This window comes from Lissotriton vulgaris, chromosome 10, assembly GCF_964263255.1.
Source record: "Lissotriton vulgaris chromosome 10, aLisVul1.2, whole genome shotgun sequence".
Classification (NCBI taxonomy): domain Eukaryota; kingdom Metazoa; phylum Chordata; class Amphibia; order Caudata; family Salamandridae; genus Lissotriton; species Lissotriton vulgaris.
The window spans coordinates 22691052-22711099 of record NC_141698.1 but is presented as its reverse complement, the minus strand read 5'-3'; the positions used below and the strand labels follow the sequence as shown (position 1 = coordinate 22711099).

At 52.2% G+C, this 20048-nt stretch overlaps 1 protein-coding gene across 1 annotated transcript in view; it reads right to left on the bottom strand.

Moving 5' to 3' along the window:
- PLXNA3 (plexin A3) overlaps positions 1-20048 on the bottom strand; it is a 522917-nt gene that overhangs the window by 212832 nt on the left and 290037 nt on the right. Inside the window, exons 6-7 of the mRNA XM_086940293.1 lie at positions 1383-1506; positions 249-402 (exon numbers count right to left, since the gene is read on the bottom strand). Coding sequence (XP_086796419.1) covers positions 249-402; positions 1383-1506 — 278 coding nt within the window. The remainder of the gene's footprint in view (positions 1-248; positions 403-1382; positions 1507-20048) is intronic.

Here is a 20048-nt window from a genome sequence, read left to right as displayed (position 1 = left end):
AGTCTAACATGAATGTCTCAGATGTGCGTTCTGTTGTCCCTATGAATAAACAGATTGGTTGACTATCGATGGGTCTATAAACCAAAGAAGGATTCTCAGATTGTCCTGTGTACACTGTATAGGATGAAGCTTCGTCTCTCGTATAAGGTGGATGGAAGTTCACTCTTGTAGGACTGACGCCCTTTCACTCTGGTAGGACATATGCCCCTTAGCAGGCCGGCAGCACTGCACCCCAAGGAAGCGCTCACCATAGCCCCGGGTGACGGAGGGCACGTCCCGCAGGGAGGGCGAGAAGCAGTGCACCTCTCCGTGCTTGATCACGGCCTCTCGCTCAGCGATGTCTTCGAAGGAGCAGGTGACGCCAGCTGAAAGATCTGGAACATTCTTCACAGAGAGAGTGAGCTGGAAAAGAAATGTCAGAGTGTCAGGTGGCACAGGCTGGCAGCACAGAAACCTGGCAAGGACAAGCGAGAAAAGTGGCCAACTGAACACATTCAACCACCCCGGGGCAGTGCATCTGCCACATTCCCAGGCCTAACAGATGGTGCCAGGGTGGGCAGGGCAGTTCCGACCGTCCACAGACCACAGCGGAACCTGGACTGCTGTATATTCTGGAGACAAACTATTACATGAGTCTTAATGTAGTGTTGACACGGAGTGCTATTCAGGCAGGGGTAGATTTCGATGCCCTGGGACTCCGCACTGTGTAACACAACAAAACCAGGTCTCTTGGCAATGCAAGGTCCATTGTGAGCCAGTGGACCCAAAGAGCTACAAAAACAGAACGAATGGACAGAACGGACACAAAGAGAGTGACAGCTGCACACCTCAAAATCAGCAAGAGGGAAGCTACGGTGCTGTGCTCCTAGTCTTCAATGGTGGGTGGGTATGTGAAGATAGCTTCAGACACTTTAACTCTCAGTGGAGGCCTTAGCTCTACAGGAACTTTACAAAGAGACTGAACAGCGGGATTGGGTATCACTTTTAGGAAGGTGTGATGGGCGTGTGATTAGGTCCCCGGCCCAATCCCACTCAATATGGCCGACACATTGGCTGAAGTGGGCACGTGTAGTCACCACTGGGACTGCAACCCTGTGGATGGCATGAAGACGGCAGCACTGGATGGGCCTGCGAAGCAGACAGTACCACATGGCACTTTGAGGGAGGTTCCTCATTGGGTGGTAGTTTCTATCTTTCTAGGAGTGACCTTAGCATCAAACAAGATAGGACGGGATGCCTCTCCCTCACTCTGTGGATCTGGGCTACAGCAGTAAAGATCACTTCTGATCGCAGTGAAGACTCCCTGGACCTTCCGCCACATGGGCCTGCCCATTTACAAGTTCTGTATCCTTCAGCCCCCGTTGCACCCCGAGATAACTTACCCATAGTTCGGGGATAGTAACAGACACGTTGTTGGGGTGCACCTCGAGCTGCACACAATGGTTGAGCTCAGCAGTGAAGCGGTGAGGCTCGTCAGCACGTGGGCAATCACTCAGACGACTGCACCTGAGGAGAACAAGAGAAACCTTGAGAACGAGGGTCCCCGCAGGTGCCATAAAGTACCTTTACAAAAAATGTAGCATCCCTCCCCATAGCCTCAGCTTGCCCCTCCTTATGGAAGAAATGTTTGGAACAAGAATATACCAATATCAATCCATGAGTCGGCACACACCTCCTTATAGAATTAGTTCTAGTTAAAAGAAAAACACCGGAAAATAACATTTATCATAAGAGTACCATTTCTTCCGAATATCAAAATTCCTCTGATAACTTTTTCTTTTCCCCATGACCCACTCCCACGTTAGCTTCGGCTAAAAAAATATTTTGTATCACTTTTCCACTAAATGACGTTCACCCAATCAACCCAAGTCTAGTCATAGGAATGTTCTTATTGAGAAAACCAAAAACAGAACTTTGACGTCACGCAGTGAAAGCCGTGCCCAGACATTCTGGACTCCCAGTGATCAAGGTCCAAGTTTTAGCGACCACCCACCCCAGGGCTTTGGTGCCCACTGTTCTGCCGGAAGCACTTCCATGAATCAGCGCCCGCCGGCAGACATTGTTCATGAAGCAAGCCCTAGTCTTGTGTCAGCGCTGGGGGTTAAACTAACCCCCATGTCGGTACCTCAACCTGTCGTCATACTTTTGGAGATGCAACCCTTTGGACTGACCACAGTACTCCAGATGAGGTGTTCCCACTGATGTGTTCAGGTTGGTAACTCAACCGCCCATTTCTACATCCCTGGGGCTGTTTATGCACTGTAGTTGTGCCGCCACCCTCCCTGCAAACTGGGCACATCGTTCCACCTCTGGCATTATCCAGTATGATCATTCACAGGCCCCATCATTCTTGTTTCAGAACATGGCATGCTTTGCAAGGGATTAGTAACGTGCATGGCTACACGATGAGCCTCCCGTCGCCTCGCTTCTTGGGGTTTTGCATCTGGCTGCTTGGAAACCAGGCTGCTATCTCCCAGAGGAGGCTCCATCAATTTTGGAAGGTGCTTTATTTTTCCACGTGGTCTTCGGTATCACGCCAGTGACCCGTATTATCCACGTCCAGACATGCATTTCCTATCCTCTCTTCTGCTTTGTTAATTATGAAGAGTGAAGAACACATATCCTTAAAGTTTCCCACTTTTGAAGTCTGTGACACCCATCACTCACACAATGGCTTTGCCATTTGACCATTGGGGCCGCCATCCCAGGGATGCCCCATTTACTCTTTAGTCTGTGTGGAACTGTAGCAAAGGTTTTCTGAAATCAGAGTACACAGATACCACCCATTGGTCTGCCTCAATCCTTATGGCATGTCACTCAACAGAAGCCGCGTAGCCACACCTGCCCCCGTGGGCCACAAGGCTATGGATCCTGGAGCCGCGCCAGCTCAAGGAATCTAAGGTTTCTTCTTTCAGATTCGAGCCTGTGAATCCCGTGCTCTCGGGGTAATCTGGCAGCTTGCTTCTAAGATCACTCACTCCTAGCACCACTCTTCCACACACTCCTGGTCTCCAGGGACCAAATGAAGAGAGTGGGTGGCAAACCGCTCACAACTTCTTGAACACCCCGAGCTCCGGCCAACCTGGAAAGGTTGCGCTCTGCACCTCTAGTGTTCACAGACTTCTGTTAAGGTGCTACACCCCCCCCCCCACCCACCACCCCCCCACTTTCAGCCGTCTTATGCATCTCATCCTGAGCCCTTGCTGCTTTCACTGATGGAGGGCTCCAGAAATGTGCATTTCCTGCTCCCCTTCTGTTCGGTCTTATGAACAGCGCTGTCGATCTTCCCTTCAATAACACGCAGCCAGCACATATGTGTAGCATTTTCTCACTATATGCCTTTGCCCTGTACACGGTTGCTGAATGTACTCATTCTATGCCTCTGCCCTGTGCATGGGTGTTGTGTATGCTCGCTCTTTGCCTCTGCCCTGTACATGGGTGCTGTGTGTTCTCGCTCGATGCCTCTGCCCTGTACATGGGTGTTGTGTGTTCTCGCTCGATGCCTCTGCCCTGTACATGGGTCCTGCATGCCCTCGCTCTATGCCTCTGCCCTGTACATGGGTGTTGTGTGTTCTCGCTCGATGCCTCTGCCCTGTACATGGGTGTAGTGTGTTCTCGCTCGATGCCTCTGCCCTGTACATGGGTGTTGTGTGTTCTCGCTCGATGCCTCTGCCCTGTACATGGGTCCTGCATGCCCTCGCTCTATGCCTCTGCCCTGTACATGGGTGTAGTGTGTTCTCGCTCTAGGCCTCTGCCCTGTACATGGGTGTAGTGTGTTCTCGCTCTAGGCCTCTGCCCTGTACATGGGTCCTGCATGCCCTCGCTCTATGCCTCTGCCCTGTACATGGGTGTAGTGTGTTCTCGCTCTAGGCCTCTGCCCTGTACATGGGTGTTGTGTGTTCTCGCTCGATGCCTCTGCCCTGTACATGGGTCCTGCATGCCCTCGCTCTATGCCTCTGCCCTGTACATGGGTGTAGTGTGTTCTCGCTCGATGCCTCTGCCCTGTACATGGGTCCTGCATGCCCTCGCTCTATGCCTCTGCCCTGTACATGGGTGTAGTGTGTTCTCGCTCTAGGCCTCTGCCCTGTACATGGGTGTAGTGTGTTCTCGCTCTAGGCCTCTGCCCTGTACATGGGTGTAGTGTGTTCTCGCTCTAGGCCTCTGCCCTGTATATAGCTGTTGTGTGTTCTCGCTCTATGCCTCTACCCTGTAAAAGGGTGTTGTGTGTTCTCGCTCTATGCCTCTGCCCTGTACATGGGTGTAGTGTGTTCTCGCTCTAGGCCTCTGCCCTGTACATGGGTGTAGTGTGTTCTCGCTCTAGGCCTCTGCCCTGTATATAGCTGTTGTGTGTTCTCGCTCTATGCCTCTACCCTGTAAAAGGGTGTTGTGTGTTCTCGCTCTATGCCTCTGCCCTGTACATGGGTGTTGTGTGTTCTCACTCTATGCCTCTGCCCTGTACATGGGTGCTGTGTGTTCCCGCTCGATGCCTCTGCCCTGTACATGGGTGTTGTGTGTTCTCACTCTAAGCCTCTGCCTTGTACATATGTCACATTTTCTCACTATATATCTCTGCCTTGTACATGGGTCCTGCATGTTCTTGCTCTATGCCTCTGCCCTGCACATGGGTGTTGCATGTGCTAGCTCTATACCTCTGCCCTGTAAATGGATGTTGTGTGTTCTTGCTTGATGCCTCTGCCCTGTACATGCATGTCACATGTTCTTGCTCTAATCCACTGCCCTGTAAACGGGTGTCACGTGTTCTCACTATGCCTCTGCTCTCTACATGTTTTTTTTCTTTATTTATGTCGATGCTGTACACTCCAATGAATATATAAATATTCAGTAATGGCGTTCGGAGTTAAAAAAGAAAGTAAATAAATATATAAAGCATTTCATGTATAAATGAAACGAGGCAACATGTTCCTCAGAGTCCATACACCCCCCCCCCCATACACCCCCCCTTTCAACTCTCATTCCTCGTATACATATAATATTGGTGCCTACCACTTTTTCCTAATTTTGACTGGTTTTTATAGCGTCCCTGTACGATTTCCGTATAGGACTTCATAGATATATACTTTATGCCTCTTATTCATCCACTGTGAAAATGTAGGGGCTTTATCCGATTTCCAATTAGCTGGGATCACCGATCTAGCCACCAGCGTGGAGATAAAAAATAACTGTTGCTGTCTAATTGATAAGTCTCCTTCGTGGACCACTAGCCCAGAAAGAGCTCCATATGCATCCGGTGGGATATGAACTAATTTATAATTAGATATCTTGCCAAAATTCCCTTACATGGCTAATGGTAAATCTAACATGGAGCCCGTCCCCGTTCCGAATATTGCATCTAAAGCCATTCGGCGCCACCTCAGGATACAATGTATACAAGTTAGCTGGAGTGTGATACAGAAGCCATTTGCTATAGAATTACATTCCACTGTGCAATATCCACTTTACATCTGATAGAGGATTAAATTCGATGTTCACTGAATAATCCGAGCAATAGTAAAACCATTCATCCATGTCCAAACAAGGTAGATAAGTAGTAAATCCACTTTAATCCATGTATGAGTCAATAGGTAAACAATCCAGCAGACCTTCGCATCAGATGTAGATATCCATACAATGAAAAGGCTTCCGATGATAATGGAATTGTGTATCCGTCAAGGAAAGTCAGACAACACGTAAAAATTTTGTTTGTACATGTATACAGGAGTACTCTCCGATCAAAACTATTGTGTTGTGATGAAAGTTTCCGGGTCTTGGAATTCATTTTAGACTACAAGTATGCCGTTTTGACCATGAACTTCAACGCTGTGTAGACATATAATCTATTTTCATTTATTAGATGCAAGTCGCTATTCAGTAGAGCCCTGATGAAGTCACGGAACTACTTACCTAATGACGAAACACGTGTTGGCTGACTTTTCCTTGACGGATACACAATTCCATTATCATCGGGAGCGTTTTCGTTGTTTGTATGGAAATCTACATCTGATGTGAAGGTCTGCTGGATTGTTTGCCGACTGACTCTTACATGGATTAAAGTGGACTTACAACTTATCTACCTTGTTTGGACATGGATGAATGATTTTACTATTGCTCGGATTATTCAGTGAACATTTTTTGCCCCGTGTTTGAGGAGCTGTTTTGGGTTGTTTGGTACCCGGCCCTTGTCATTGAGCACCAATTATAATATGTATTCAATACACAGTACAGAAACTGCTATGACGCACATAATTGACGACGCACTTCAAATGCTAGACCAAAACGACACCTGCCTCCTCATCCTTCTTGATCTCTCTTCAGCATTCGACACCGTTAAACATGAGAATTTACTAGAACTATTAAACACAAGAATGGGTTTATCTGGAACTGTTCTCAAGTGGTTCACTTCCTTTCTTCACAACAGGTCGCAGAAATTCAAGAGCAACAACCTGATGTCCTCGCCAATACCTGTATCGCTAGGCGTCCCCCAAGGATCCTCTCTATCCCCAACTCTGTTCAACCTAGTTATGGAACCTCTCACCACCTTGCTACAAGCATCCAATGTACACTTTCACATGTACGCCAATGACACCCAACTTTATCTCAAATTACAATCCCCCAAAGACATTTTGCTCCTGAACTCAACGATCAGAAGCACCCAATCATGGCTGGCCGACAATCATCTCAAACTCAATGCCCTGAAAACAGAGTTCCTTCTGATCTCACCTCCAGCGAAGATCTCCACCACTCAAATTTGGCTTAAACACCTAACCGCACTCAATGTCCAACCCACCATCGTGGAATCAGCAAAATCTTTAGGCATAACACTCGACACCAATCTCAACATGCAGCAACATATCAGCAAGGCAACAAGGGAACGAACTTCCAAATCAATACTCTGAGGAAACTTAAACCCTTCCTCCCAGCCAAAGACTTCCAAACCGCAGTACAAGCACTAGTCATCCCTCGAATAGAATATGGCAGCATCGCCCTCTGCGGACTCCCCCTAACTACTACCGCACCCCTAAGAGCTTCTCTTAACGCTGCAGCGAGACTCATCACTGGGTCAAAAAAGCACTCCCACATTACCCCTGACTTGAAATCCCTGAACTGGCTGCAATTTGAAGCCAGAATACACCTGAAAATCGCCTGCATGACACACAAGGCGGTACACCTGAACTCACCCGGCTACCTCGCTCAGAAGCGGACTATCTCTGGCGGAGCTAGAAACACTAGAGGCACAAACAATCTTCTGCTGAAACCTCGAAGATTCCGGAAGGAAAAAACCTATAAGCGCTTCTTCTCAGGAATGGCGCCTAGGATCTGGAACGCACTCCCTCCAGAAACCAGGCTCATCTCTTCCACCACACTCTTTAAGAAAGAAGTAAAAGCTATCCTCATTGCTAAATACACTTGAACTATTATCTCGAACTCTTTAAAGACTCTGCACCGATCTGTACTACATGTTCGACCCCTTTGCTTATTTGTATTAGTTGTCTTAATGATTCACATGATTGGCTTTGCATCCACCTATTTGTACTGTTAGATCTATTGATTTATCTGCTTGACTATGCTCCCTCATGTACCCCTTCTACGTAAAGCGCTCTGATATCTGCAAAGATCTTGTCCGCGCTATATAAAACTTTCAAATTAAATAAAAATAAAAACCTTCCCTATAATGATTGAAGAGCACCTAGTGCTGTAGACCTAGTTACCACAATATTTAATTTGATATAGTATCTCTACTACCATAGTATTCTTGTCTTTGGAATGCAACAGTTTATACCAATTTCCTCTACCCATTAATTTATACAAAAAATACTCTTAAGGAATTCTGTAGAACCCCCACCTCCATTGTAAAACCGTCACAGTACATGTCTCATGTTCTAGCTCTATGCCTCTGCCTTGTACATGGGTGTTGTGTATTCTCGCTCTATTCCTCTGCCCTGGACATGGGTGCTGCGTATGCTTGCTTTATACCTCTGCCCTGGACATGGATGTCTCATGTTCTCGCTCTATGCCTCTGCCCTGTACATGGGTGATGTGTGTTCTCGCTCGAGGGTTTAGATACAACTTTAAACTGTTTTAAGAACAAAGTAAAGCTTCACAAAATAGGATTTATAGAGTGGACGCACCCCCCTTGAACCACACACGGGCAGAGACAGGAGCACGCACGGGCAGAGACAGGAGCACGCACGGGCAGAGACAGGAGCACGCACGGGGCAGAGACAGGAGCACGCACGGGCAGAGACAGGAGCACGCACGGGCAGAGACAGGAGCACGCACAGGAGCACGCACGGGCAGAGACAGGAGCACGCATGGGCAGAGACAGGAGCACGCATGGGCAGAGACAGGAGCACGCACGGGCAGAGACAGGACCACGCACGGGCAGAGACAGGACCACGCACGGGCAGAGACAGGAGCACGCACGGGCAGAGACAGGAGCACGCATGGGCAGACAGGAGCACGCATGGGCAGACAGGAGCACGCATGGGCAGAGACAGGAGCACACACGGGCAGAGACAGGAGCACACACGGGAAGAGACAGGAGCACACACTGGCAGAGACAGGAGCACACACGGGCAGAGACAGAACGACACCGTGCCATAGCTAGACTCCATCAAGGATCCCCGGTTGAACCCTGAAGTCCTGTCTGAGGCTCTGACAGGAAGATGAGGGAAAGAAAGGACGGGAGGCCGAGGCCTTACTCCGCTTCGCTGCTGGCTCGCGTCAAGGGTGGAGGGGAGGTCAGACATCTTGGATGAAAAGCGCCTGTAGGGGTGTAGTGCCGGGTCAGCAGCGAGTCACTGCCGCTGACAGAAAGCAGCAACGGTGGCATCTGCTGTCAGACTGGACCACGGCCCTACCCCACCCCCTCTCAGCCCACCCTCTCACCTCGACCTGCCCACCCCCTTCCACTCACGCGGGACAGATGCCTGCAGATGGACAAGGCATCTTCATGCTTTAAAAGCCCCTAGAGCAGCCTCATTGCCATCAGGGGCTCCAGAGTGCCCTCCGGATGTCCCGCGTAACATGGTCCTGCCATCGCTGAGGTATGCCCAGGCGTGGGTCCTGTGCCCGCCATGCCACTGGAGTCAAGCTATCCTGGCTGAAGAGGGGTGAAACCCCTAAGATGGTCCCAGGAGGCTCATTTTCAGTCCAGGGAGATCCTGGCCTGGCAGTTCGGGCTGGACTGTTCCCATGAGGCGCAGGGTCAAGGCTGATTTGCATATGGCTGGGACCAAACTGGGTGAGGTAGTGAGCAATAAAGGGTGGATTGTTCCCCAGATCTGTGACTGAGGGTGAATGTTTGATTTGTTCTGCATTCCGTCCATCATTTGTGTTTTTTGTTGTTGCTTTTTTGCCCTACATGGGAAGGGAATGACCAGATGTGGGTTCCTTGCTCACTATACCACTAGATTCAAGCTTGCCTGGCCTGGCAGTTCGGTCTGAACTGTTCCCAGGGGGAGCAGGGTCAAGACTGATTTGCATTTTGCTGGGTCTAAACTGGGGTGGCGTGGCGAACGAAAGATTAATGGATTCAACCCAGAACTGTGACTGGGGGTGAATGTTTGATTTCTTCTGCATTCCGTCCATCATTTGTGTGTTTTTTTTGCATGGCTGAGGTAGCCGTAAATACCACTAAGAGTTGGAGAAGTTAGGAGACTTGCCTCTACGTGTCCCAGGCCTGGTCCAACCACAGTGGAGGTAGCCGTGAATACCACCAACGGCAAGAGACGTTAGGAGAATTCGCTCTATGTGCTCAAGGCCTTGGCCAACCATGGTTGAGGTAGCCATGAGTACCACGAAGGCCAGGAGAAGTTATGAGAATTCTCTTTCTGTGCCCCAGGCCTGGTCCAGCCACCGATGAGGTAGCCGTGAATACCGCCAAGAGCAGGAGATGCCCCTCTTTTTCCCTCAGGCCTGGTCCAGCCACAGCGATTCCACAAATGTCAGATAAAATTAAAAGAGTTCATTGTAGGTGGGGGACTTCTCAGAGGCCCCCACAACTGGTACAGTGAGTTTCTTCTTACATGCATGTCCTTGACATGTCTCAGACCCTTCCTTAGTCTTACCAATGTTTAAAAGGCCCTGACTTCAAGGATTTCTCCTTAATTCTGTGTTAGTCCACCTCCCCATCTGATCCTCTGCTCAAGCTCTACAATATACCACAACAAAAAATGTTTGCAAGTTCTAGACTCCTGCCCCAACCCGCCTGCACCTCGCGCAGGCTTTCTCACCTTCTTTAACACCAGGGTTTGTGAGATCTTCGCAGATGCGCGCGGTTATATATAAACACACAGCAGGAAAAGGTGGCATCCCTTGCGGCAGCTAATTCCGCTGCGACTTCTCTCACTCAAATGCGTGAATGCAGCAGTAGGAGCCCACCTCTCCAATCTTCTCCCTGTACCCCACCTTCCACCCCACATGCACTGGCGAGAGCCCAGAGTGCACCACTCCCGCTTCCTGCCTTCCCTGCCCTCCTGTATCCCATGGGGCGAGGTCCAATTATGGTCCTCTGTTTAAGGAGGCGAGTCCGCGGGATGAAGGGAGTACCACCTTCAATCAATCAATCGGGTGTTTGTTAAGCGTGACTACTCACCCGCAAGGGTCTCAAGGCGCTGGGGGAGGGAGGGGTTAGCAGGCTCCATTCCATCAAGGAGGGGGTCTGTCGAAGAGCCAGGTTTTAAGGTTTCTTGCGAAGATGGGGAGCGATGTTGTTTATCTGAGGTGGAGCGGAAGGGCGTTCCAGGCCCAGACTCAAGATGCAGTGAGTTGGGAAAACCTACTCAAGGCCAGAGAGTAGTAATAGCAATGAGCTCTGAGAGGTGCAACGCAGTGTGGAGGGCCATCAGATAGGTGGTCCGAGAGATGCAGTGAGTTGGGCCACCAAACACGAGCTCAGCACGATTCAACAGCTTGGGTTATATTGCCATGGTACGTGAGGTCCAATGAGAGTAGCCGTCAGACGTGAGGTCTAAGAGATGCGATGCAGGTTGAAGGACTATCAGACAGGAGGTCCAAGCGGTGTAGTGCAGTGTGAAGGACCAATGGCCAGGAGGCCCGAGAGATGCAGTGAGTTGGGCCATCACACACGAGGTCAGCAAGATTCAATGGCTTGAGCCGTCACCATTGAACGTGAAGGTCAGAGATGTATCTACAGACAGGAGAACGAAGAGAAGAGGTGAAAGGGGCCATTCGAGGGGAGGTCTGGGAGATGCACCGAAAGGGCCATCGGAAGTGAGGTCCGAGAAATTCAGTGAGCTAGGTCATTTGGAGATGGGTCTCAAGAGATTAAATGAATAGAGCTGCATTGGGTTCAGGACCAAGAGATTCAGTGAAATGGACCCTAGAGTGACAGGTCAGCGCAATGGACCTTAGAGTGACAGGTCAGCACGATGGACCGTAGAGTGACAGGTCAGCACGATGGACCGTAGAGTGACAGGTCAGCGCAATGGACCGTAGAGTGACAGGTCAGCGCAATGGACCATAGAGTGACAGGTCAGCGCGATGGACCGTAGAGTGGCAGGTCAGCGCGATGGAACTGTAGAGTGACCAGTCAGAGTGACTCAGTGAGCTGGGCCACTGTGTGCCAAATCACAGAGATACAGTAAGTTGGATGATTTAGAGGCAAGGGCTTGGGTAGATGAGTTGGCCTAATGGCTTGGGCGGTTGACCTCGAATCTGGGGAACCGGGTTCGAGTTTCTTCAATGACACTGAACATACTGTGATTCTGGGAAAATCACTTAATCTCCCCGTGCCTAACAAAAATGAATGTATCCTCATGTAATGCAACTGGTGCTATCTAAAGCGCTCTGATACCAGATTCGGGTCAAGTTTGCGCTATATAAAACTCTGTAAAAAAAAAAAACATAAGGGCCAGAGATGCACTGAATAGGGCAAGGGGACACAACTTCAAAGAGAAGCAGTGAGTTGAACCTCAGATACAAGGTCCAAAAACGGCTGGGAAAACAGTCACTGGTCGCAAATTCAATGAAATGCGTTGAGCTGAGAGAATGGAGGGTGAGGTCTGACAGAATCAGTGACTAAGCCCCTCAGGGCATGATGCAGCAACAGGGGCCATCGCGAGACAGGTCTGAGGGATGGAGTGAGTATTGTAACTGCATTTATATAGCACTTACTACCCCTGACGAGGCATCGAAGTGCTTTTTCGGCGAGTAGCACGCTACTCCGGGACCCATTAAGGATTAGTGTTGAATTAGTATAGTGAAACATGCATTTACACAGTTGAAGCACACTACTCCGGAAACCCATAAAGGATTAGTGGTGAATTAGTATGGGGAAATATGAAAGTAATTTGAGCTGTGGATAGTAGTCAGTTATTTAGAGTGAGAAGGATTGCGGAGGGATAAAAGGGGAAGAAAGGTTTGCATTCCTATAGCACCTGTTACCCCTGATGGGTGTTGAAGCGCTTTTCTGGCGAGTAGCACACCACTCTGGAACCCATAAAAAATTTGTGTTGAATTAGCATAGTGAAATAGTGATTCAATCTAAACACAGGAGACGGGTTTGTACAGCTCGCATCCTCAAGCCATGTTTTCCAAGGTCCTCTCATATGTGATAATGAAGAATAAGGGGTTAAAAATTAAAAGAAACCTGCCCAGGATCACATCATTTGCTCAAGTGGGGAAGTCTGGATTCACCCCAGATTTTCTGGTTCCACATTGTGCGATTCAGTTCAGCCACTGGATGTCCATGCTTCGCTTCCCCACACTTACTTTACGCCCACACACCGACCACCAGCCTGTTTGTGCTTTACCCCAGACAAGGTCACCGGGGGGGAGGCTTCTGGTGACTCAGAGTGGGATGTAGGCCCCTGCAATCCCTCAAAAACACTCTTGTATGGCCTGCTCCAGCTAATCTAGTCCCTGGCTCACCATTGGCCGGCGTAGCCCCGCCCACTCTGTAGAACGCCCGCACCGCAGCGGAATGTCTGTCAAGGTAAACGGGCAAAGCCAATAGATTTGGCCTACGTGAGATTTATAGGCATTGGAATCTTTCCTTTTTTTACGCATGTTGCACAGCAGCGCATGCTGCGGTCTATTGAAACCCAATCAAATTTCCTCTAGCTCTTATGACCTTATTAGGGAAAAATGTGAATGTGTGTCTTGTTATGGTATGCTCGCCCTTGGGGGGTACGTCACTCCTTCCAAACCCACTACAACGCATTTAAAAATGAGTTGGAACTCAAGACAAATACACACCATAAAAAGTTTCCCTGCAGGACGCAACCGAGCCAGTTTTATCTTTGTGTGATAGTTTGCATAAAATCTGATTCATCAATTCAAACTCCCCCCATTCAGTGACTCCTGCGATTTTTAGTCACCACATATTACAGCAATCCAGGACACGAGCATTCACCGGTGCTTGTGATCAACAGACTTTAGTTATTAAAAACATTAGTGCTTTGGCCACAATAGAAGGCTACTGACCGACAAAACCTGTACAGAGGCCGAGCGTCGCGCAATGTTCACCAATGAGGTTGGCGACGAATTCCTCTGAAACATCTGAAAACCACCCACCCCCCTCGGTCTAGGGGCCGCGGTTGAAACCCAATCAATTCTCTCCACGTTTGATGAAATGGGGTGCATTATATGATGCAGTTGTGCGACCTCATGATGTAATATACTTACCAACCCCTTTAGGACCCTTCGGTTTTGTTTGTCAACCCTTTAGCTCAACCCTGGGGAGCTGCGGCTCTGAGCAGCGAGGCTCACACAAAGGAAGGAGTGTAAACCACTCCAACAGCATCAAAAGAATCCAAGAAATCAACAAAGAAATCCTACACTAATGTATAAAATAGAGCGCATTGTTAGACACCAAAACGAAAAAGATCCACCGGAGGGTTCCAGAGTTATAGAATTTACAAGGTATAATACATCAAAGCATTTCACCCAACCATGAACAAGCGTTGGCAAATTCAACTAATTTGACACTTGGAAACTTTCACAAAAAAGTTTTGGCCTGGTTGTCATGTGGTCAGTTTAGAAAGTCCAGTAGGGAGGCAGACAGGGGAACATGGCAATGCCATGCACACTGGGTAGCCTCTGTGTAGATGGCACACGGATGAGAACACAGTACCGTAGCAGTGTGCATGGATGGTGCATGCAGAGCCCACGTGGATGGCACACTGGTGAGAACACTGTTCCAGCCCCGTGTGGGCGTGGAGGGGGCATGCACGCCTCTGTGCATGGCACAGTGTGTTAGGAACATGGGACCTTATATGTATGGTTGGATGGTGCATGCAGTGTGCGCGCGGATGGCACACTGACGAGAACACGGTTCCACACTGTGTGGGTGGTCGATGTATGCCACTCGGCAGCCTGTGTGTGTATGGTGCAATTTGACAAGAAGACGGTGCCATGTTTGTGTGGATGGTTGGTGCATGCAGTGCCCTGCACACTGTGCAGTGCCCGCGTAGATGACACTAATGAGAGCACGGCCCCACCCCGGGGTGAGCGGGTGGTGCACGGACGGCTCTGCGGAATGTGTGCAGTGGACAGAGCAGCGAGCTCATGCTGCATGGTATCAGGGGCAAAGGTTGGCACGGGCAGGCCAGAAGGGGATACCATGCCAACGCCGGGGGCACAGTAGGCACCAAGAGCGCATTACATGTACCCCCCCCCCCCCCCGTCCGTTTAGCGGAGCGAGGTGAAGTGCAGTGGGAAAGAAAGCAGGGGGCGGCTACTGGGGGTAGGAAGGTGTGTGAAGTGGCGGATTTCAAACGAAAGAACAGGATCCAAGGTAAGTGCGAGCACAGAGGACGGTGCCCAGGGCACCCCTGCATCGGAGCAGACGGCACAGGAAGAGCCAAACCACAGAGCAATGGGTGATTGGGGAGCATTTAAGAAGGACTCTTACCTCAGAGAGTGGGAAGAGATGCACGGGCCCGGAGCATCGCACAATACAGAGGGGCGCAACCATGAGAGAGGATTCAAGGGGCCCCCTACAGAAGGGCCAGAAACACACCACGGGGGGGCACAACCATGAGAGAGGATTCAAGGGGCCCCCTACAGAAGGGCCAGAAACACACCACGGGGGGGCACAACCATGAGAGAGGATTCAAGGGGCCCCCTACAGAAGAGCCAGAAACACACCACGGGGGGGCACAACCATGAGAGAGGATTCAAGGGGCACCCTACAGAAGAGCCAGAAACACACCACGGGGGGGCACAACCATGAGAGAGGATTCAAGGGGCACCCTACAGAAGAGCCAGAAACACACCACGGGGGGGCACAACCATGAGAGAGGATTCAAGGGGCACCCTACAGAAGAGCCAGAAACACACCACGGGGGGGCACAACCATGAGAGAGGATTCAAGGGGCCCCCTACAGAAGGGCCAGAAACACACCACGGGGGGGCACAACCATGAGAGAGGATTCAAGGGGCACCCTACAGAAGAGCCAGAAACACACCACGGGGGGGCACAACCATGAGAGAGGATTCAAGGGGCACCCTACAGAAGAGCCAGAAACACACCACGGGGGGGCACAACCATGAGAGAGGATTCAAGGGGCACCCTACAGAAGAGCCAGAAACACACCACGGGGGGGCACAACCATGAGGGAGGATTCAAGGGGCCCCCTACAGAAGGGCCAGAAACACACCACGGGGGGGCACAACCATGAGAGAGGATTCAAGGGGCACCCTACAGAAGAGCCAGAAACACACCACGGGGGGGCACAACCATGAGAGAGGATTCAAGGGGCCCCCTACAGAAGAGCCAGAAACACACCACGGGGGGGCACAACCATGAGGGAGGATTCAAGGGGCACCCTACAGAAGAGCCAGAAACACACCACGGGGGGGCACAACCATGAGGGAGGATTCAAGGGGCACCCTACAGAAGGGCCAGAAACACACCACGGGGGGGCACAACCATGAGAGAGGATTCAAGGGGCACCCTACAGAAGAGCCAGAAACACACCACGGGGGGGCACAACCATGAGGGAGGATTCAAGGGGCCCCCTACAGAAGGGCCAGAAACACACCACGGGGGGGCACAACCATGAGAGAGGATTCAAGGGGCACCCTACAGAAGAGCCAGAAACACACCACGGGGGGGCACAACCATGAGAGAGGATTCAAGGGGCACCCTACAGAAGAGCCAGAAACACACCACGGGGGGGCACAACCATGAGAGAGGATTCAAGGGGCACCCTACAGAAGAGCCAGAAACACACCACGGGGGGGCACAACCATGAGGGAGGATTCAAGGGGCACCCTACAGAAGAGCCAGAAACACACCACGGGGGGGCACAACCATGAGGGAGGATTCAAGGGGCACCCTACAGAAGGGCCAGAAACACACCACGGGGGGGCACAACCATGAGAGAGGATTCAAGGGGCACCCTACAGAAGGGCCAGAAACACACCACGGGGGGGCACAACCATGAGAGAGGATTCAAGGGGCACCCTACAGAAGAGCCAGAAACACACCACGGGGGGGCACAACCATGAGAGAGGATTCAAGGGGCACCCTACAGAAGGGCCAGAAACACACCACGGGGGGGCACAACCATGAGAGAGGATTCAAGGGGCACCCTACAGAAGAGCCAGAAACACACCACGGGGGGGCACAACCATGAGGGAGGATTCAAGGGGCCCCCTACAGAAGAGCCAGAAACACACCACGGGGGGGCACAACCATGAGAGAGGATTCAAGGGGCACCCTACAGAAGAGCCAGAAACACACCACGGGGGGGCACAACCATGAGAGAGGATTCAAGGGGCACCCTACAGAAGGGCCAGAAACACACCACGGGGGGGCACAACCATGAGAGAGGATTCAAGGGGCACCCTACAGAAGAGCCAGAAACACACCACGGGGGGGCACAACCATGAGGGAGGATTCAAGGGGCCCCCTACAGAAGAGCCAGAAACACACCACGGGGGGGCACAACCATGAGAGAGGATTCAAGGGGCACCCTACAGAAGAGCCAGAAACACACCACGGGGGGGCACAACCATGAGAGAGGATTCAAGGGGCCCCCTACAGAAGGGCCAGAAACACACCACGGGGGGGCACAACCATGAGAGAGGATTCAAGGGGCACCCTACAGAAGAGCCAGAAACACACCACGGGGGGGCACAACCATGAGAGAGGATTCAAGGGGCACCCTACAGAAGGGCCAGAAACACACCACGGGGGGGCACAACCATGAGAGAGGATTCAAGGGGCACCCTACAGAAGAGCCAGAAACACACCACGGGGGGGCACAACCATGAGGGAGGATTCAAGGGGCCCCCTACAGAAGGGCCAGAAACACACCACGGGGGGGCACAACCATGAGAGAGGATTCAAGGGGCACCCTACAGAAGAGCCAGAAACACACCACGGGGGGGCACAACCATGAGAGAGGATTCAAGGGGCCCCCTACAGAAGGGCCAGAAACACACCACGGGGGGGCACAACCATGAGAGAGGATTCAAGGGGCACCCTACAGAAGAGCCAGAAACACACCACGGGGGGGCACAACCATGAGAGAGGATTCAAGGGGCACCCTACAGAAGAGCCAGAAACACACCACGGGGGGGCACAACCATGAGAGAGGATTCAAGGGGCACCCTACAGAAGAGCCAGAAACACACCACGGGGGGGCACAACCATGAGAGAGGATTCAAGGGGCACCCTACAGAAGAGCCAGAAACACACCACGGGGGGGCACAACCATGAGAGAGGATTCAAGGGGCACCCTACAGAAGAGCCAGAAACACACCACGGGGGGGCACAACCATGAGAGAGGATTCAAGGGGCCCCCTACAGAAGGGCCAGAAACACACCACGGGGGGGCACAACCATGAGAGAGGATTCAAGGGGCACCCTACAGAAGAGCCAGAAACACACCACGGGGGGGCACAACCATGAGAGAGGATTCAAGGGGCCCCCTACAGAAGAGCCAGAAACACACCACGGGGGGGCACAACCATGAGAGAGGATTCAAGGGGCACCCTACAGAAGAGCCAGAAACACACCACGGGGGGGCACAACCATGAGGGAGGATTCAAGGGGCACCCTACAGAAGAGCCAGAAACACACCACGGGGGGGCACAACCATGAGAGAGGATTCAAGGGGCACCCTACAGAAGAGCCAGAAACACACCACGGGGGGGCACAACCATGAGAGAGGATTCAAGGGGCCCCCTACAGAAGGGCCAGAAACACACCACGGGGGGGCACAACCATGAGAGAGGATTCAAGGGGCCCCCTACAGAAGAGCCAGAAACACACCACGGGGGGGCACAACCATGAGAGAGGATTCAAGGGGCCCCCTACAGAAGGGCCAGAAACACACCACGGGGGGGCACATACACGAGAGAGGATTCAAGGGGCCCCCTACAGAAGGGCCAGAAACACACCACGGGGGGGCACAACCATGAGAGAGGATTCAAGGGGCCCCCTACAGAAGGGCCAGAAACACACCACGGGGGGGCACAACCATGAGAGAGGATTCAAGGGGCCCCCTACAGAAGAGCCAGAAACACACCACGGGGGGGCACAACCATGAGAGAGGATTCAAGGGGCCCCCTACAGAAGGGCCAGAAACACACCACGGGGGGGCACATACACGAGAGAGGATTCAAGGGGCCCCCTACAGAAGGGCCAGAAACACACCACGGGGGGGCACAACCATGAGAGAGGATTCAAGGGGCCCCCTACAGAAGGGCCAGAAACACACCACGGGGGGGCACAACCATGAGAGAGGATTCAAGGGGCCCCCTACAGAAGGGCCAGAAACACACCACGGGGGGGCACATACACGAGAGATGGGATTCTGGGGGGGCACCCTACAAAAGGGACAAACACAGCACGATACAGAGGAGCACATCCACTAGATAGGGGATTCAAGGGGACCCTGCTGTCTACTGGCCTCGTCCCCAGCCCCATCAATGCACCCGACACTGCCCTGCAGACTGTCCGTGACCTGGGCTTCGTACCCTGCCCTGCCAATGACCCAAAGCGGTACAAAAGGGGGTGGTGATGGATGGAGCGTCTGAACCAATCAAACACTCACACCCAGTCAAAAGATCTGGGTTTAATCCATCACCGTTCTTTAGCCCACTCTGCCACCCCAGTTCAGACATGGCTATATGCAAATCAGCCTGACCCTGTGCCTCATGGGAACAGTCCAGCCCGAACTGCCAAGCCATGTCTTCCCTGGACCGGAAACAAGCTTCCGAGGACCGGTTTCTGGCATTCCAGCCGTCTTCAGCCCGGCTTGCTTGAATCCAGTGGCAAAGTGAGCAAGGGACTCACGTCTGAGCATACCCTGCCACACTTAGAGCGAACAAAGCGATACCGCTACGAATGTACGCGACACTGCCCTGCAGACTGTCCCTGTCCTGGGCCTCGTACCGAGACCCGCCACTGCTCCTCAATCTTGCCCACAGCAGCTCCTCTGCCCGGCTGTGCACCCCCTGCCCTCGGTACCTGCGCCCACGTCGCTGTGGTGCTGCTAATGAGCCGAACCCCTCATTCATCTCTCAGGGACGACGGTACAGAAATCTGGCTATAATTAAAAGGGGGCGGGAGAGTGGCTGCTGCATGAAATAAAACCCACATTTCACCGCGTGGCGCTGCCCCCGCCCAGAGGGGTCTGACAGGCGTAAAGTAAAGGTTGGCCCGTGTGAGCGATGGGTCTCCGGAGCATCCCGGGGAGATCCGTCTTCCCGCCGCCCCTCACCACGGCAGAGTGCATCCCACACTCCTGGCTCCCGGCGCCACAGCAGGGAACAGTCTGCCCTGGGAGCGGCGCATCAGGGCAACGAGACAGACCGCTCCATCATACGGCCCACCAAGACCACCATGAGGAGGGACCGGGGAAGGAGGGACCGAGGCAGGAGAGACCGGGGTGGGAGGGACCGGGCGGGAGGGACCAGGGCAGGAGGGACTGGGACAGGGGCAGGCCGCGACTCCTAGCCGAGACAGGCCATTGTGTCTCACAGCGAGACAGGCTAGAAACACCCTGGTGTCTCACAAGCCAGGGCTACACAAGAGTCCCTGATGCCCCAGGATGGCAGGACCACGCCTT